The 16419-nt window shown below is 51.3% G+C and overlaps 1 protein-coding gene across 2 annotated transcripts in view; it reads left to right on the forward strand.

Moving 5' to 3' along the window:
- The window catches only part of GTF3C1 (general transcription factor IIIC subunit 1), a 56090-nt gene that overhangs the window by 34632 nt on the left and 5039 nt on the right, over positions 1-16419 (forward strand). The window contains exons 19-31 of one of the 2 annotated variants that reach the window (XM_037507388.2): positions 51-228; positions 3009-3150; positions 3500-3632; positions 4075-4156; positions 4286-4474; positions 6075-6232; positions 8064-8206; positions 9095-9176; positions 9925-10037; positions 11516-11578; positions 12670-12763; positions 14160-14332; positions 15571-15858. In XM_037507388.2, coding sequence (XP_037363285.2) covers positions 51-228; positions 3009-3150; positions 3500-3632; positions 4075-4156; positions 4286-4474; positions 6075-6232; positions 8064-8206; positions 9095-9176; positions 9925-10037; positions 11516-11578; positions 12670-12763; positions 14160-14332; positions 15571-15858 — 1838 coding nt within the window. The remainder of the gene's footprint in view (positions 1-50; positions 229-3008; positions 3151-3499; positions 3633-4074; positions 4157-4285; positions 4475-6074; positions 6233-8063; positions 8207-9094; positions 9177-9924; positions 10038-11515; positions 11579-12669; positions 12764-14159; positions 14333-15570; positions 15859-16419) is intronic. The other variant, XM_054693787.1, reaches the window with a different exon arrangement.

Genomic DNA, 16419 nt, shown 5'->3' on the forward strand with positions numbered 1-16419 from the left:
CGCATGCTCCTCTTGAGGGACTGCCCTCCCCTCCCATGTCTCTCTCGTAGGTCTTTATTTTCTTGAAGAAGAACGCGGTCATCGTGGACACCACCACCTGCGACCCGCACTACAACCTCGCGCATAGCAGCCGGCCCTTCGAGAGGCGTCCCTATGTCCTGAACTCCATGCAGGATGTGGAGAGCTATTGGTTGGATCTGCAGTGTGTCTGCCTCAATACCCCCTTAGGTACCGTCTGTCTTTGCTCAGTTTTCCCTGCTCTCTGTGCGTAGCTGGAGGAGACCAGACAGAAGTCACTTGGTCTGGTGGTTTTCAGGCTGCTCTCGGGCCGAGCATGGCCTTGGAGGTCCCTTAGAAGGCAGAGTAGTAGGTAGCTCTTGAGTGCTCCCGGCGCGGCACCCCATTTAGCATAAGTAGCTCCATTTTGTCTTTATCATTTTTCACTTAGTGTTTATTGAGTGCCTTGTGTCACTCCCTGAGCTGACCATGCAGCAGTGAGAACACCAGCCCTGCCTGCCGGGGACTGCCATGCTCATGGACAAGACACACACACGTGCACACACACACATATGTACCCCTAGAGTGTGATAGGCTCGAGTGATGAGTCGAGGGCATTTTAACAGGGTGCTCAGGAGTAGCCTTTGTGAGGGAGGAGACCTGTGAGCTGCGTTTTAAAGGCTGGAACCAGGCCAGCCTGGGGAAGAGCATTCCAGGCCAGGGAAACAGCAGGACAGCATCCTTTCCCCCTGCCCCTGGGTGCTGGGAAACAGAAGAGGCAGCTGGTGGGGAGAAGGTGGCAGCTGAGATGGAGAAGTAGGGCAGAGCCAGCCTCTGGGGGCCTTGCAGGATAGTACAGCGTGTGGGTTACTCTGAGTGGCAGGGAGCCGCTGGATGGATGTACAAGGAGAAGTGATCTCAAGTTTTCAAAACTTGCCCAGGTGGCTATGTAGAGTATGGACCAAGGCACAAGAGTAGGAGCAGGGAGGACAGTTAGGGGCTGTGAGGTGTCTCCAAGGGAGATGTGCACTGGTGCGACGAAGGGAGAGGACAGCTTGGGGTATATTGGAGGAAGACCTGACCAGCCTTGCCAGTGGACTGGATGAATGGCAGGGCCTTTAGATAAGGGCTCTGCTTGTGTTATTCTCCTCCCTCTGGAAGGTCTCCTGGCAGCCCTGCTCACCTCCCAATAGCCACTCCGATTTCAAGCATCACCTCTTAGAAGAAGCCTTCTGAGCAGCCATTGCTGGCATTCTCTGAAGTCCTTGAGCACAGGAAACTTGACTTCCATCCCTAGGGAGTCTCAAAATGGCCGGTACACAGTTGACCTCCCATAAATGTTTATTGAATGAATGGAGGGCTTGTGGAAGTCTGTAGAATCTCCAGTCTGCCTCTCTTTCCCCTGAGGCAGTTTCCATTTGGTCTTTCCTTACCCCTTCTGATAGGAGAAATAGGATGCTACATTTATTTTGCAACTGGGAGAGGAATCTTGTTGCATTCTCCTTTCCCAGGACTGAAAGAGCAGTATTACATCTAGACTTTTGCAAAGCAGGAGCCACATATTTATTTGACAGAATTGTGTTTATAACCTTTAATGAGTCCAGACAAATTTGGGAGCAGTGTGTTTTATAGAATCCTCTTGCCTTCGGCAGTAAGCTACACTTCTACCATTTCAGATTTTTAAGTTCCCTAATAGTCCTTCATTTTATATCTAGATAAAAACTTGTGAACCAGTATTTTATTTGCGCCAGAGTTTTTCAGGCTTGACAATTGGAGAATTTTCATTTTTTAGTGTTTATGAGCAGAATGTGGGCGCCTTGTGGAGTCTACTAATCAGGCACTCATTCAACAAACATTTGCAGTGGTTCTGCCCAAAGACTAAGGGGAAGGTACCATATAATAAGGCGTGAGCAGCCTTTGAAGGTGGGGTTTAAATGTGTAAAGCTGGGATTCCCTAAATGTGAGTCTGCCCAAGAATCACCTGAGTAGCCCATTAAAATGTGGATTACTGGGCCCGGTCCTGAGATTTGGATTGGGCAGACGGGGGAGGTCCTAAATCTGCTAGTCTAACAAGCAGCTCGATGTGCACATGAACAGCACGTGAAGTTTTCTAGGTTCAGCTGTCCCTCTAAATGTCTGGCTCTGGGTCTTTGTACTCTCTTAGTTTCTTCATTTCTAAACTGGGCGCACCACCACTGCCGTTTGGAGCCCACGTGACGCTTGAGTAAGCTGTCTCATGTGAAGCTCCGGCTGGAAGGCCCAGACCTAGTCTCTCTCCCCGTGGCTCCTCACTCTCACCCAGGCCACACCTAACCAGCCTAGCTCTTAGTAGGGCTGCTTAGGAGGGGGTCTGCAAATTCCCATAACCTTCCTTCCCCTTAGTCAAGCAGTGGTTTTTGTTCTATAATATATTCTCTTGTAAGAAAGCAATTTTCCTTATTGTGGAATCACTGATTGTAGTTCTCAACCACATTAGTCTACCTATTGGGCACTCGAGAAACATCTGGCTGCTCCCAGAGACCAGAAGGCCCAGGGAAACTGATGTGGCCTCAGACTGTCTGTCTAGATTCCTGCTGACCCTATGCCTGCCACTACCAGCACTTGGGGTACCCCTTCGTGAGAAGGGGTATGCTTCCTCTGTGCTGGCACCTGGAACTCCCCTGGCCTCCCGCAGAAAAGAAGCCAAGGGTCCTTGTAAGGACCTGCAAATTGGTCCCTGGGTCCTTTATTCATAGACACCCTGAGCCTTTTGGGTCCTCTGGTTACCTGCTTGCACCCCCTAGAGCTGAGCCTGTGCACAGACCCTTTGCTTAGACTCACCCACTAGGGCTATAGGTCACCCCCTTTCACTCCCTCTGACAGGTATTTTGTACAAAGAGGTTCTGCCAGTTTCAGGCCCTTTCATCTGGTTGGGCATCCTGTTCCCAGAAATTTCTCTCACCCCTCAGCAGCTCATTGGTTGCCAGAGCCGCAGCCAGAGATCCAGCAGCATGGCGTGTTTGGTTTTGCAGGTGTGATTCGCTGCCCACGGGTCAGGAAGGACAGCAGCGGGGATCAGGGCAGCGACGAGGAGGGCAATCTGCAGAAGGAGCAGGAGAGCGCCGTGGACAAGCACAACCTGGAGCGCAAGTGTGCCCTGTTGGAGTACACCACGTGCGTGCCTGTCCCTGCACACCTGGGCCCGGGCCCCGCTTCTCCACGCCGGGCTTCTGGGTCAGGCTGGGTAGACCCAAGTCTGGTGCAGAAGCTACAAATTGGTGGCTCTGGGCCAGATATCGGCCCAGCCACACTTATTTAGGCCACATGTTGTTTAAAAAAATCAGTTGCCAACATTAAAAAATTGAGAATTTACATTAAAATCTGGGGTTATGACAAATTCCTCACTTCTGCCTGTCAGGTGTTGTTCTGAGTAGGTAAAAGTTAACAAAAACACCTTGGCCACTCCGTGGCTCTCTTTCAGTTCCCGAGTGACGCTCACTCCATTTATTTCCCATCTCGCCAGGGGCAGCCGAGAGGTGGTGGATGAAGGCTTGATCCCCGGAGACGGCCTGGGCGCTGCTGGGCTTGACTCCAGCTTCTATGGCCATCTAAAGCGCAACTGGATCTGGACCAGCTATATCATCAAGGCCAGAAAGGTGGGCTTTTGGGGTGCGGGCATCCATTGTGGATCATAGTTTGGGGGCCAGGGGCACTTTTCCCATTCCAGGCTCATGGTCTCTGAGTTAGTAAAGCCAGAATTGACCAGAGATACAGTGTTTACTTCCATTGGTATTGAAACTACACCAGACCCCTAAAGTATCTTTCTGGATGACTATTTTTCATTAGATCCTTACTTGTTCTGCAACATGGGCAGCTATTTTAAATGGGGAACAGAAAGCTTGAGAGACAAGTGTCATACAAGAGGGGAGAGTGTATGTGTCAGAAAGTGGCGACAAGGGGACACCCCAGCTTTGTGGCAGGCCCCCCACAGCTGTCTTTGCTACTAAGTCAGGGGCACGCACACTCACTGCACTGATGCTCTGGCCCCGGGGACTCATGGGCACGCCTGCCATACTCCAGTGTGTGCTTGTGTTTCAGGAGAGCACTGCTTCAGAGAACGGGCTCACAGTGAGGCTCCAGACGTTTCTGTCTAAGCATCCATTGCCACTTGGTACTGGAGGTATGTGTGCTAAGACTTCAGCCCCAAACAGCCCTGGTTTCAGTGAGAGCCAGAGACCACCACACCATCTCATTTGGCTCTGGCCTTTGCGGAGCTCATCTCGAAAGGCTGATCTGTGGTCATTTCTAGGCAACGGCAGGTTGAATATCTGGGGAGAAGCTGGAGCAGGAGCCGAGCTCTGTGCTGACAGGGCGGAGCAGCTTAACTTGGAGCAAGAGCCCTTGCTGGACAGAAACCTCAGAGTGAGAGGCGGCAAGAACCAGAAGCGAAAACGTCTGAAGAAGGACCCTGCAAAGAAGAACAAGAGAAAGAAAAAAGGTTTCACTTGCTCGTTTGTGTTTGCTAGGCCTTGTCTGGGCCCGGTCCGGCTTGAAGGGGTGCAGTGACCACAACAGCTGTGCCTGAGCTCCTTAGACTTGGGGTTTGTGTCCCTCAACCCGAGGTGCCACCGTGGCCTGAGTGCTTTTTTATTTTTCCAATCTAGCTGTTAGGCTGAGAGATCCTTGAACATCCTGTGTGCCTTCTGCTTTCTCTGTCCTATGGTTTCTACATTAGAACCCCCTTAGTCCAGGTGCTAACTGCATCTCAACTGACAAAACCTTAGCAAAGGGCCTGAGCAAACTTCTCATCACAAGCAGCCAAAATCCTATTATCCTGTTGGTTTACCTTTTAAGTTTTTGCACTTATGCTAATGAAACTCAAGTTCAGTTTTGTTGTATTTTAAAGTAGAGGGAAGGAGGGAGTCATCTCATCCTGCCAAATCTCTCCAGACCTTGCGCACCCCTCAAGTGTGAGGCCTCTAGGTTGCCGTTTGGACTCTGTCTGGGCAGTATGTGCAGCAGAGGAGGGCAGGAGGGCAGTAAGGAAACTGGCCACCTATTTTTTAATCACTTGAGTGCCCTTTGTGTCTTAACAATAACCTGAGAGCTGCTGCTTTTAACCACAGGAGAGCAGAATGCTTGCACAGAATCCAGTTTTTTGTAGTTTGCTTGGCTGGTGTTTGGAACAAACAGCCTCCCTTTTGTTGGAATGGCTGTGCGGGTTGCCTGTCGGGATCTGTAGGAGCTGTGTGGCTCACGAACACGGGATTTGTGCTAGGTGAAGTGGGTGGTTTCACTTTGAATCTAAATTTTCTTGCCCCACGTCTGCCTTAATTGGAAGAAACTCACTAAACAGTCCTTTGGAATCTGCAGTGGCATGTGGTGCCTGACTCGTGAAACTGCCACCAGTGTCTTCCGCAGGGGGAGGAAAACCTGGTGCTCAGCATCTCAGGGTTGGAATCCAGAGCCTGCTACTAATGAGGCTGTGTGACTTCGGGCAAGTTGTCATATGGCACTGCGTTTCAGATGTCCTCAACTGCAGAAAGGGGGAGTAATTGTGTCCTTCTGATAGGGATGTTGCAAAGTATTACTTAAACCACAAGCTAATTTGTGACTAGCACTGGGTATTTATATCCAGTCTCATTCTCTCCAGACAGCCCTGTGGGATGGGCCTTGTCCCCACAATGCAGCGTTTGCACTGTCTGCATGCTCACAGCGCAGGAGCATGAGCACTGGGGCCCGCCATGCAGCACACAGCTTGACATGCTTCCTAAGCCATGCCAGTGCTGTCAAAGGGCACAGTGCCCCAGTGGGAAGCACTGGAGGTTGGCAGATATCTAATAAGAGGCTGCATTCAGGCCACCCAGCCTGTCGCTATGAAATTCTGCCAAAGAGAAATGATGAAAGGGGGTAAAAAAAATGTCTGCCAGGAAGGGCCTAGTCTCTTGTGGTTCATCTGTGTGGCCTCCCGCGCACTGAGATTCTGATTCCAGCGCCCTGGGTCAGATCTTGCTCGCTGGGTGAGGACATCCCCCTCAGCAGAGTGACGGCTCCCAACCAGGTGTCAGAGGCCTCCTCTCTCCTCCCCGTGTTCTCAGAAGAGCTCCCAGAAGAGAAGAACAAGAGGCTGCGCTACCACGACGAGGCTGACCAGAGTGCTCTGCAGAGGATGACGCGGCTGCGCGTCACCTGGTCCATGCAGGAAGACGGGCTGCTCATGCTCTGCCGGATCGCCAGCAACGTCCTCAACACCAAGGTGGGCCCACTGCCCCACCCTGCCCAGCCTGGCCAGCTGACATGCTGCCTCCAGGCAGGAGCTCTCTTTCCTGCCTCCCCCACACGGGACAGCTGGCTGGGGCCACTCATCTTCCTGCCTGGCTGCTGGGAGGAGCGTTTCCCCCAGTCCAGCAAACCTGCCCTGCGCCTCGGCTTGCACTTTTCTTTCCAGCCTTTGGCGACCATGTGCGGTCTTTCCGGTTGCAGGCAGCATGGCTCAGAGCTGTTCTCTCTCTCTCTCTCTCACCATGAGTCCAGCCCTTTCCTGCTCCCCTCTACCTGTCCTCATCTGCCTGAAAAACTCCTATGTGTCTTCCAGAAACTGCTTATCATCCCTGGCAAGGCTTCATTGATCCTGCCAAATGGAAGTAATTACTGCCCCCTTCCTGGCCCTTGGAGATCTGCTTTACACACGGCTTCTGTTGCTTCTGGCACCTCTTAGCCCACGGGAGTGGCTGCTCCTTGGGCAAAGAGTCTTCGTTTGTATTCACAGCTGCAGCCCCTAGCACAGCGCCTACTGCACAGCGATCACTCAGTGGGTGTGCAGTGGGAACAGTGGCCTCAGGCTCTTCCCTTTCTCATGGGTCACTCCTCTGCCTTCCTCTCCACAGTTCCCCACACTCTCGTGGCGTCCTCCAGCCTGGTCTCTGAATCCCCAGCCATTGGGAGGGACCTGCTCGCTCTCGTAAATGCTTCATTCTTCTAATGTCACTGCCTCTAAGGAGGCCACACAGCCCGAGCCAGAGTTCTTCTCCCCATGTTCCACAGAGCACCCTTACTGACCCCTGGTCTGGCTGAGTGCACCCCGTTGTGCTGTCCTGATCTCCCCAGTTTGCAGCCAGGCATGGGGAGAGCCTCCAGGTGGACACATTTCTGATGGAGTGTGTTCAGACGCCACCAGGGGAATGGGCTCTGTCCTCGGCAGAAGGCCCTTCCAGGTACCTCCAGATGGAGCAGGGCAGGCAGCTTCCTAGGAGTCAGGTTTGTAGCCTGCTCACAGCCTGCACATTGAGCAGAGCTGCAGTTGGAGCCCTGTTCCCAGCATGCTCTCTGTCTGCAGACTCATTAGATCCCTTTTCTTGACCTTTTCCCCAGATACTCACCCTCAGTCCCCCTCTAAATTCCAACCCAGTCCTTTCTGTGAAGAAGAACCTTGAGGCGGCATCATGCTGCCCCGATTGCTCTTCCTGCCTTTGCAATGGTTTTTCATCGAATGAGAGGTAGGAGGAGCCGGGGAGTTCTGCCTGGGCCAGTGAGTCTTCCCCACTTACTGACTCGAACTTGCACGTGCTCTCTGGCACCTCCTCCTGGGGCTATGAGGAAATAACCTTGTCATCAAGCCTCTTCCTTAGCTCAGCTCTGCCTTCCTGGGTGCTTTGGCTGAGATAGGCCCCTTGAGCCTGTGAATGTAGTGCATTCTAGTTCCACTCATGTAACACACGAGCAGAGTTCACACTGCTCCTGAGCATCCAGAATGAGTAATCAGGCCTTTGTAGCCGTTAACTAGCCACTGTGCTGTCCTCAGAACCTCCACTAACTCATGCGCTTCCAGACACACGAGCGTCTCTATTACTTGCCTAAAGGTAGTCTTTCCCACTGGACAGTGAAGGCGTCTAATTCTTCTCTGCTCAACCCTCACTCTTGCGAGGCACAAAGTCAATGCCCAGTAAATGTGACTGAGTAAAGGTGACAATTTTGAGTGTCCACTGAGAAGTGAGGCTCCCCAGAACACATCTCCCCACTTTGTGTTAATGATCCATATGTGGGCTCTGAGATACTGACTTTCCATCTTGATTCTGTGTCTGGTCCAGGTGAAGGGCCCGTTTGTCCCCTGGCAGGTCGTGCGGGACATACTGCACGCCACCTTTGAGGAGTCTTTGGACAAAACATCTCATTCAGTTGGACGAAGAGCTCGCTACATAGTCAAAAATCCACAAGCCTATCTGAACTATAAGTAAGCCTTATTTGAACTTTCTTAACTCCAGGACAAGGTGATTCCAATGTTCAGACCCATCCACTTGCATCCCCCAACTGGCCACAGTGACAGTGATTGGCAGTGAATTGAGATCTGGAGCTTGGGCCCTTGCCTGATGCTTTGCTTCTTGTCCCACAGCAGCCTGGGGCAGTGCAGTGTGAGGGGCTGCAGGGTGGGCAGGCCTGGGTCTCCTTCTTGTAGAAGTTGGAAACTGCGGGACCTGGGTCAGGGTGTTTATTCTCTCAGAGGCTGTTTCCTCATGGTGAGCAGGACGATGGTGGCAGTAAGAGCCACATCTGTCCTACCTGCCCAGCCCTTGGCATAGGTATGACCTCAGGGGCCCTCACTTCACTGACCTCTCCCTTGCAAGCCCTTTATGGTCAAAGTGGCCAGCACCTGGGAGCCCAGCAAATGCTGACTGCTTTCCCTTCACTTCCTGTTGGGCAAGTCAGGCTCTCCTTACATCCTGGAGATAGGAAGATTTGTGGAGTGGACAGTTAGTGCTGTGGGACGTTTGAGCTCTTAGTAACAAACTTGTCGCATGTATTTACACGTCCAGTGCGCTTTCACATAGGTCATCCAATTTGGTCCTGGCCAGGTCCCAGTGAGAGGCAGGTGGGAGTTGCTGCTCTCAGTTCACACATGGAGGAGAGAAGCTCAGAGAAGCCAAGGTGTGAAGTGTGAGCAGTGAGGCCCAACTCTGACTGACCTCAAATCCTTCATGTTTGAAAACTGTAGTCACTTGACAGGTACATGAGTAAGTCATACTTCCTGCTTAGTTCAGTCCAGAAACCTTAGGGCAGAAATGGTGGTTCTGAGCTTAGAGGTGATGGCAGTCCTGGGTTCACTCTTGTCCTTTCTCTGCAGGGTTTGCCTAGTTGAGGTGTACCAGGACAAGGCTCTGATTGGAGATTTCATGAACCGGAAGTGTGACTATGAAGACCCAAAGGTGGGCTCCCACAATGCCATTGGCCCAGGCCTGCCCTGCTGTGGCCTCTAGTCTCACGCTGCCTCTGCTGGCCAGGCAGACGTGGGCTTTTTTCCCGCTCACTTGGGAAATCAACTTATCATTTCTTTGACTTTGTATCTCAATTGATCTGACCCCAGCATCCATTCTTAAAGGCGGTTAGAATTTGACATGCCACTTTGCAGTCCTGCATGCATGGGCCTTTTTTGTTAAGAAAGTAGGGCAGCCCTTCGGCAATTGCAAACAGCTAGACTTTGCGGGAGCCTTGCGGGTAGGGTGCGAGTTTCTCTCTGAGCGTTCTGAGGGGGTGGGGTGGATGGGGATTAGTGGGGAAGGAGGCTGCTTGTTGGCTCTCTTCATACTCTGCTCGTTGTAGGGGCGCATGGGGGACAATCACAATGACCCAAGGCCCGCTGGGGCCTCTGCAGCACACGTTTGGGTCTTCCATCCAGGACTTGGGAGACAGTGCTGGCAGTGCAGGTGTGGGGCCGTCGGCATCCTCTGACGCCAGGTCCACCACCTCCCTGCATGTGGCAATGAGTATCTGTCACCTTCCCAGTGGACTCGCTAGGCTGGGGAGGCAGGAAGGCGAGCACTGGGTGGTTCCTGGTCAGTGTTTCTGGGAGGTCCCTGGCGGAGGAGTTTCTTACAGAATTTTCCTTCATGTGTCTCAATGAAACCTCCCTTCAGGGAGAGGAAGGACTTAACATCTCCTTCTCTATGTTGAAAGGTTTGCGCCAACGAGTTTAAAGAATTTGTGGAGAAGCTTAAAGAAAAATTCACTTCAGCCCTAAAGAATCCTAACCTTGAAATCCCAGACACACTCCAGGAGCTGTTTGCCAGGTGAGGTTCTTCTGGGAAGGTCTGTGTGATCCTCCTGGGGCAGGAGACCGTCACCAGCCAGGATACCACGGTGTCTCCCTGGTCAGCAGTTGCACTTGGCCTGCTGTCTCTCCTGACTCAGGACCCCTCCACTTGTCTCATGGGGAACTTGAATTTCTTCCTATGAAGAAAGGCTGTTCACCCCGAGCTCCTGTTTGTAGATTGTACAGGGCCTTTGCAGTGGAGATTTCACCCTTTCATTCATTCTGCACATCATGTGGGCCGCTGATGCCAGGCCTTAGGAGCCATTGTAGTCATTTTCAGGGTAAATATCCTTTAACTAATTTGTGGGCTTTTGTTCTTGCAGTAAACTGCTCCCCAGAATTCCCAAATGGTGTGGTATATATTTAGTCTTAGAGATGTTTCAAATGGCCTTTTGACCTGTCTATAATTTGTAATCCCATGTATTTTTAGTAAAGTTGTGGGGCAACTTTTAGTCATGAAAGAAGACAAAGATTTATTTAATTTTTCCAAAATATGTCTATTGAGATAAAGTAGGTTTACATGTTTGTATCTGCTCTAGGGATTGTAGGTTCAAAGCTCTACAAATGTGCACCTTCACCCCCTGCCCGGTGTGAAGCAATCCCTGGTGCCCCCAGGAATCTGCCTCCAATGCTCCATCCGGCCTCTCCTCCCTACCCACACCCACCCCTGCCTCAGGTTACAGCAGATGTTAAGAGTCTAGAATTGGTTTGGTTTTGACTGTTGTGTTTCTCCTCAGTCCTCATGTGAAGCCAATGAAGGATTTTCAAAGGAGAGTTCATAAATCACCGAGAGTTAAGGAGAAGGTCCCTTGTAATAGCTGCATACAGACTTTAATAGCATTCTGGCAGCCAAAGCAAAAAAGAAAACTGTTCCAAATTCTTTTTTTTTTTCTTTTGCTCAATATAGTTCACGTGTTTTCTAAAAGATACTTTTGTTGTTAATAAGTTTTAGGAAGAATTTACTATTGCAAAGGTGAGTTTATAATTTCATAGAAACAAAAAAAACATCTTACAAATTAAGTGACAATTTTTTAAAAAAGCAAGTTATTTGCTTGGTGTGAACACAATAAAACAAGATTATATAGGATGCTCAAACACCAGCTGAGGAAATACCTAGTGACTATCTTTCTGGGGATTTTCTTCTAGTCTTCTCTCCGGGGCTTGTTCTGGATCACAGTGAGCCCAAGTCTGCTGCTCCCGGCAGCCTGCGCTGGCTCCTGTCTGCTCACATCCCCCCAGGTCGCCTCAGGACAGTCACTGGGTGAACATTATTTTCCCAACCTCATTTCCATTTGACAGGCAGAACAGGGTATTTTCTTGTTTATAATTTACATGGACATGTTTGAACTTTAGTGAGTAGTATTTTAGCCAACAAATGGCCGTCCCTAGGCGCGTCGGCTCTGCTGGCGGAGCTCGGCCGCATCCCACTGACGTGCCCTGTCGTCTCTTATACAGGTACCGAGTGTTGGCGATTGGAGACGAAAAAGACCAAATCAGGAAAGAGGACGAACTTAACAGGCAAGTGCTGCATGCACGCACCCCTTCTGCTGCTTGCTTGGGCTGAGGACTGGCGGCGCCTAGTGTAGCCCACTGCCAGCTTGGGGCAGTAAAATTTTTCTCGGGGCACAGCCATCTCCCTTCTGTGTGTTGTCTGCGCTGCTTTCACGCTCTGCACAGAGTGGTAGAGGGTGCGACAGAGGCTGGCCAGCCCACGAAGACTAAAATGCTCACTGCAGGGCCTTTCATAGGAAGTTTGCTCACCCCTAACCAAATAACCAAACTTATCACTGACCTGGCCTTCAGAGACCTTGGGGAACCGGAACTGCCAAGCAAAACGGTTAGAAAGCTCAGCTTATGTTTTCCACCTTGGATAACTAATATTCAGTTTGATTTTTGTTCTGTAGTTCAGTGAGAAGCCTATTATCTTTGGGGGAAAAGCTGGTTTAGAATTGGATAGAAAGAAAACATAAGGACCAGCCACAGCTGCTAGTTGTCCTGTAAGCCTGTCATGGAATTGTTACAGGGGACCCTTACATGGTTAAGGTCCACAGGCTTAAAAGGTTATGTTACCTTTGGGCCTCCTCGGTGGCGCAGCGGTAAAGCGCTGGGTTGCGAAGCTGCCCGCAGCCTCTGCGGCGCTGGTTCGATCCCCGGCTGCTCCCCGGCCACCAGAGGAGGGTCCCACATGGCGCGCAGACCTCTCCTGCCGCCCACTGCTCCCCTCAGCAGTGTACTTCGGTCCTTCTGCCTGCTCTGCTCCCCGCTCTGGCTCTGGTGAATTCTCTCACCCTCCCGCGCTTCTGACTGTACCCAGTGCATGTATAAACAAAACAAACAAACAAATAAATAAATAAAAACATGCCTCTAAAAAAAAAAAAAAAAAAAGGTTATGTTACCTTTTACCCACTAGATGAAAACTTTTTTCCTATAAAAATTGACCAGTTAGGCTTTAAAAACCATCATTTATTTTGTTTAGATTTATGACTAGTAACTGGCATTGATGTCACCATTGTGAGATTAAATTGTTTTAATGAGAATCGATCCTGTCCTCTGTGAACAGCGGTATCCCTTGGCCTGTGGTCTCATGTCGCTCTGCTCCCCTCTTTCAGCGTGGATGACATCTACTTCCTGGTGCTCCAGAACCTGATCCAGAGCACACTGGCCCTCTCGGACAGCCAGATGAAGTCCTGTCAGTCATTCCAGGTGGGTCGCTCTGCACTGGAGCCGGTGCTCCTCTCAGCTGCACCATCCAAGCACCCAGTTTCCCCCGAGACTTCAGCCCTCACTTCTTTCATCTTTGAAGTGTGGGCACAGGACCCAGTGACCTCCAGAATCCTCCCCGTGCTGAAGTTTTACGCCTAAAGTTAAAGGGAGAAAATTAAGACAGAAGAGGAGATGAGATAGGACAAAGGAGCTGCGTGTTGAGCTCTCTGTGGCTTTCCATGTTGTAACCTGAACATGTGTGGATATTTTAGAGATGACTGAACGGGAAAGCTGCCTTTCAGTGGGCAGTGAGTCTTGTCTGTTTCTTGAGAACTTACCAGAGCTGTCATGCTGCTTTATCATGAGCAAATAGCGTGAAAGAGGGAGACATAGCTCTTTCAACCCCATGTTGACTCTGGGAAGGTGGGATATTAGTCCTCTTAAAGTGTGGAAACCTGAGGTTCAGAAAAAAACCTGCCCAAGATTACTCAGCTGTTCCCCAGTTCTGTGTGGCCACCAGGCTCCCACCAGGAGCAGCTACGGGGCCTGCTCCCCAGGCTAGGGCTTCCCTTGTCTTTTTGTGGGCAGGAAATACTCCCAGTAGAATGTCTTGATACTTGTATTTAATCATCTTATCCTAGACCTCGACTCTCTGGCTTGCATTATTAAATCAGCCCAGTTTAGAAGGTAAGAGAAGAAATCAGAAAACAAAGGGCTGATACTATTTCTAATTCCACTGGTGAATTTAGACAACTGGTGTCCCAAATGTCGGGGTGCCTTGGAGTCCGCTTGCAGCTTTCAGCACCTGGACCTAGGCTCAACCCCAGAGATTGCAGTTGCCTTGGGGAAACACTGGACTCTGGTGCAGACCTGGGTGGGCGCTCCACGCGGCACTTGTTACTTGGTTCCAAGGGACATGAGGAAGGGTTGGGGTGGGGGAAGCTAGCTATGGAGAATAAGCAGCCAGGTTTGACCACAGCTTAAGCAGAGCACCCCCAGGCTTAGTGGGAAGCGACATACATGGCTGCATGGGGCAGTATATTGGGGACAGCATCAGGGAATATTGGAGGGTAGAATCAACCAGACCTAGTGCGTGCTTGGTCTCAGCAGTCTCTGCCCTGACTCCCACTGTCTTTGTGCCCAGATAGGTGGTATGGGGCACAGAGCCTTCCCTCTGTCCACTTGTCTGGCCTTCACAGTTGTCTAAGGTGTGACATGATGGTTGAGAGTGGTTGAGACTGTGGCTTCCTCCAGGCTCTCCCTTGGCCCCCTTGTGACCGCTCGTCCTCCCTAAGCCCCGTAGATGATTAGTTAGAGCTTCTGTGCAGCCACTTGTCAGCTTTCCCCTCCAGCCAGCAGGAGAGCTCTAACCACAGCTTGACTTACTCTGTCGCAGACGTTCTGCATCTACCGCGAGTACAAGGAGCAGATTCTTGTCAAGGCCTTCATGGAATACCAGAAAAGGAGCTTGGTCAACCGGCGCCGGGTCAACCACACGCTGGGCCCAAAGAAAAACCGGTCTTTGCCCTTCGTGCCCATGTCCTACCAGCTGTCCCAGACCTACTACAGGTAAGTGTGGGCTCTAGGCCCTCGGCCTGGCGGAGGAGGCCAAGATCCCAGACACTTGTAATATTGGGTTTAGGGACATTTACTAGTTCTCGCAGGTGGTTTGTTTCCATTTCTTCTATCAAATTGGGTAAAATGAGTTTCTAATTGAATAAGTGGTCCAGATCAAAGCGCACCCCCACACAGCACCCATCCCCAATCCTCACACTCAGAGCTGCCCCAAGCCAGTCTCGCAGGCTCACACACATCCTTTCAAAGCCATCATGTAGTCTGCAGTCTGACTGGTGGTTTGGAATGGTGAGGACCCTCTTCCTGGGCCCCTCCTCAAAGGTGCACCGCTGCCGCTGGCAGCCGACATGGCTGGCATTTGCATCACTGGTCTCCTTAACCACATGCAGAGGAAGCCTGATAGAAAATTCCTGGCCCTTAACAGCCCTCTGCCTAGACTGGCTTCCCCTCTCCGTGCTGTCTCCTTGCCGGCCAGTCCTCAGATCTGCACTGAGGCTGAGATCTGCATACAACTGAATGAGGACTTTTGTTGCTTCTATTTATCTCTATGCCCATTAGTCCAGACACTCACTCTTTTCCTAGATGACCATCCTGAGTGACCCTCAGGCTCCTTTGCCTTCCTGGATGGTGACTGACATAGTCAAAAGAACCATGCCCTGGGAAGCAGAAGATAGGGTTCAAGTCTAACAAAGTCCATTTGACCGTGAGCCCCTTCCTTGAATACATCTGTGAACCCCTGGGCAGTGGCGAGCAGATCAGGAAGACCTTTGGGTTCCTCTCTTGTAGCCCGTAGGCCCCTCTCTCTACTGATATGGGATCATGGAAGTGGCACAGTTGGAAAGAGGCTTCCTCCGCAGCCACCTTATGGAAGTGATATGGAACACACCCTTGTCCTCTCAGATCTACCTGGGCTCAGGGCTTGCCTCGTGTAGGGATTATTACTATAGAAAGTACCTTCAGCTTTCCCAGCCTGTGTTTAGTGAGTGCCTGCAAGGGTCAGGCATTGGGTTAGATGAAAAGACACAGACACTCCTTAAAAGTGGCCAGGGAGTAGGGACACACACCCAGAGATTGATGTACAACATTATCGTCTGAGATGGAAAAGAAGGCCTTTGGGAAGAAGCTGTGTGTTTAGCTTTGACCAGAATGTTTTGAAATGCTTGTAGCCCATGCAGCTGAAGGCTTTCCGTGTCCTGCCCCCAGCAAGGCCCTTACCTTCTTTCCGTCCGTAGGATTTTCACGTGGCGATTTCCAAGCACCGTCTGCACAGAATCGTTCCAGTTCTTTAATAGGATCTGGGCTGCCGACCATGTGGACCAGCCTGATAACTTTTCCTTCAAAGACCAGGAGAGTAACGACTCCACAAGTGGCATGGTGGCGTTTTCTCTGGATGACCCGGGAGGACACTGTGTGGCCGCCCTGACCCTTTTCTCACTGGGCTTTGTGTCTGTGGATGTCAAGATCCCCGAGCAGATAGTGGTGGTGGACAGCTCACTGGTGGAGAATGAGGTCATTAAGAGGTAAGAGCTGAGGTGCTGGTGGGCTCTGTGCCTAAGGCACAGGTGGGGCTGTGGTGCCATCTGGTCCTTATTCACACAGCAAACCTGGCAGTTTCTGTGCATTGTGTCAGCAGCACGAGGCACCTTGGGAGCACCCAGGTGGGGCCTCAGCTGTGGGAACTGGGCCCGGAGTTACCACTGGTTGCTGCCGCTGCACACCGGAGCCATGGGAGGGGCTGATGTGGCTGTGCCAAAGGGAAGGCCCTGTACAGGGTGGCAAGGAGGGGTCAGTGCAGAAGGTGGGATTGCCTTTGAGGACAGAAGAGTTAAGTGGGATTTAGGGGAAAGAGGGGCAAAAAAGAGCAGAGACTAGGAAGGTTCCCAGGTAGAAGGAGCAGCCCTTGCAGAGACACAGGTGTGTGGACGGGTTGGGCACAGGGGGGCCTGGAGGTGGGTGAGGGTGAGTAGCCAGAGGCAGGCAGGCTGGTATTCACAGCCAGGTGCCAGAGGCGCATGCATACGGCGCAGACTGTTGCTGAGGGGGACCCAGAGGCTGCCGTGGGAGGGACAAGTATGCCCCAG

Source organism: Talpa occidentalis, unplaced genomic scaffold (genome assembly GCF_014898055.3).
Source record: "Talpa occidentalis isolate TD23 unplaced genomic scaffold, MPIMG_talOcc4v2.1 talOcc4.12, whole genome shotgun sequence".
Taxonomy (NCBI): domain Eukaryota; kingdom Metazoa; phylum Chordata; class Mammalia; order Eulipotyphla; family Talpidae; genus Talpa; species Talpa occidentalis.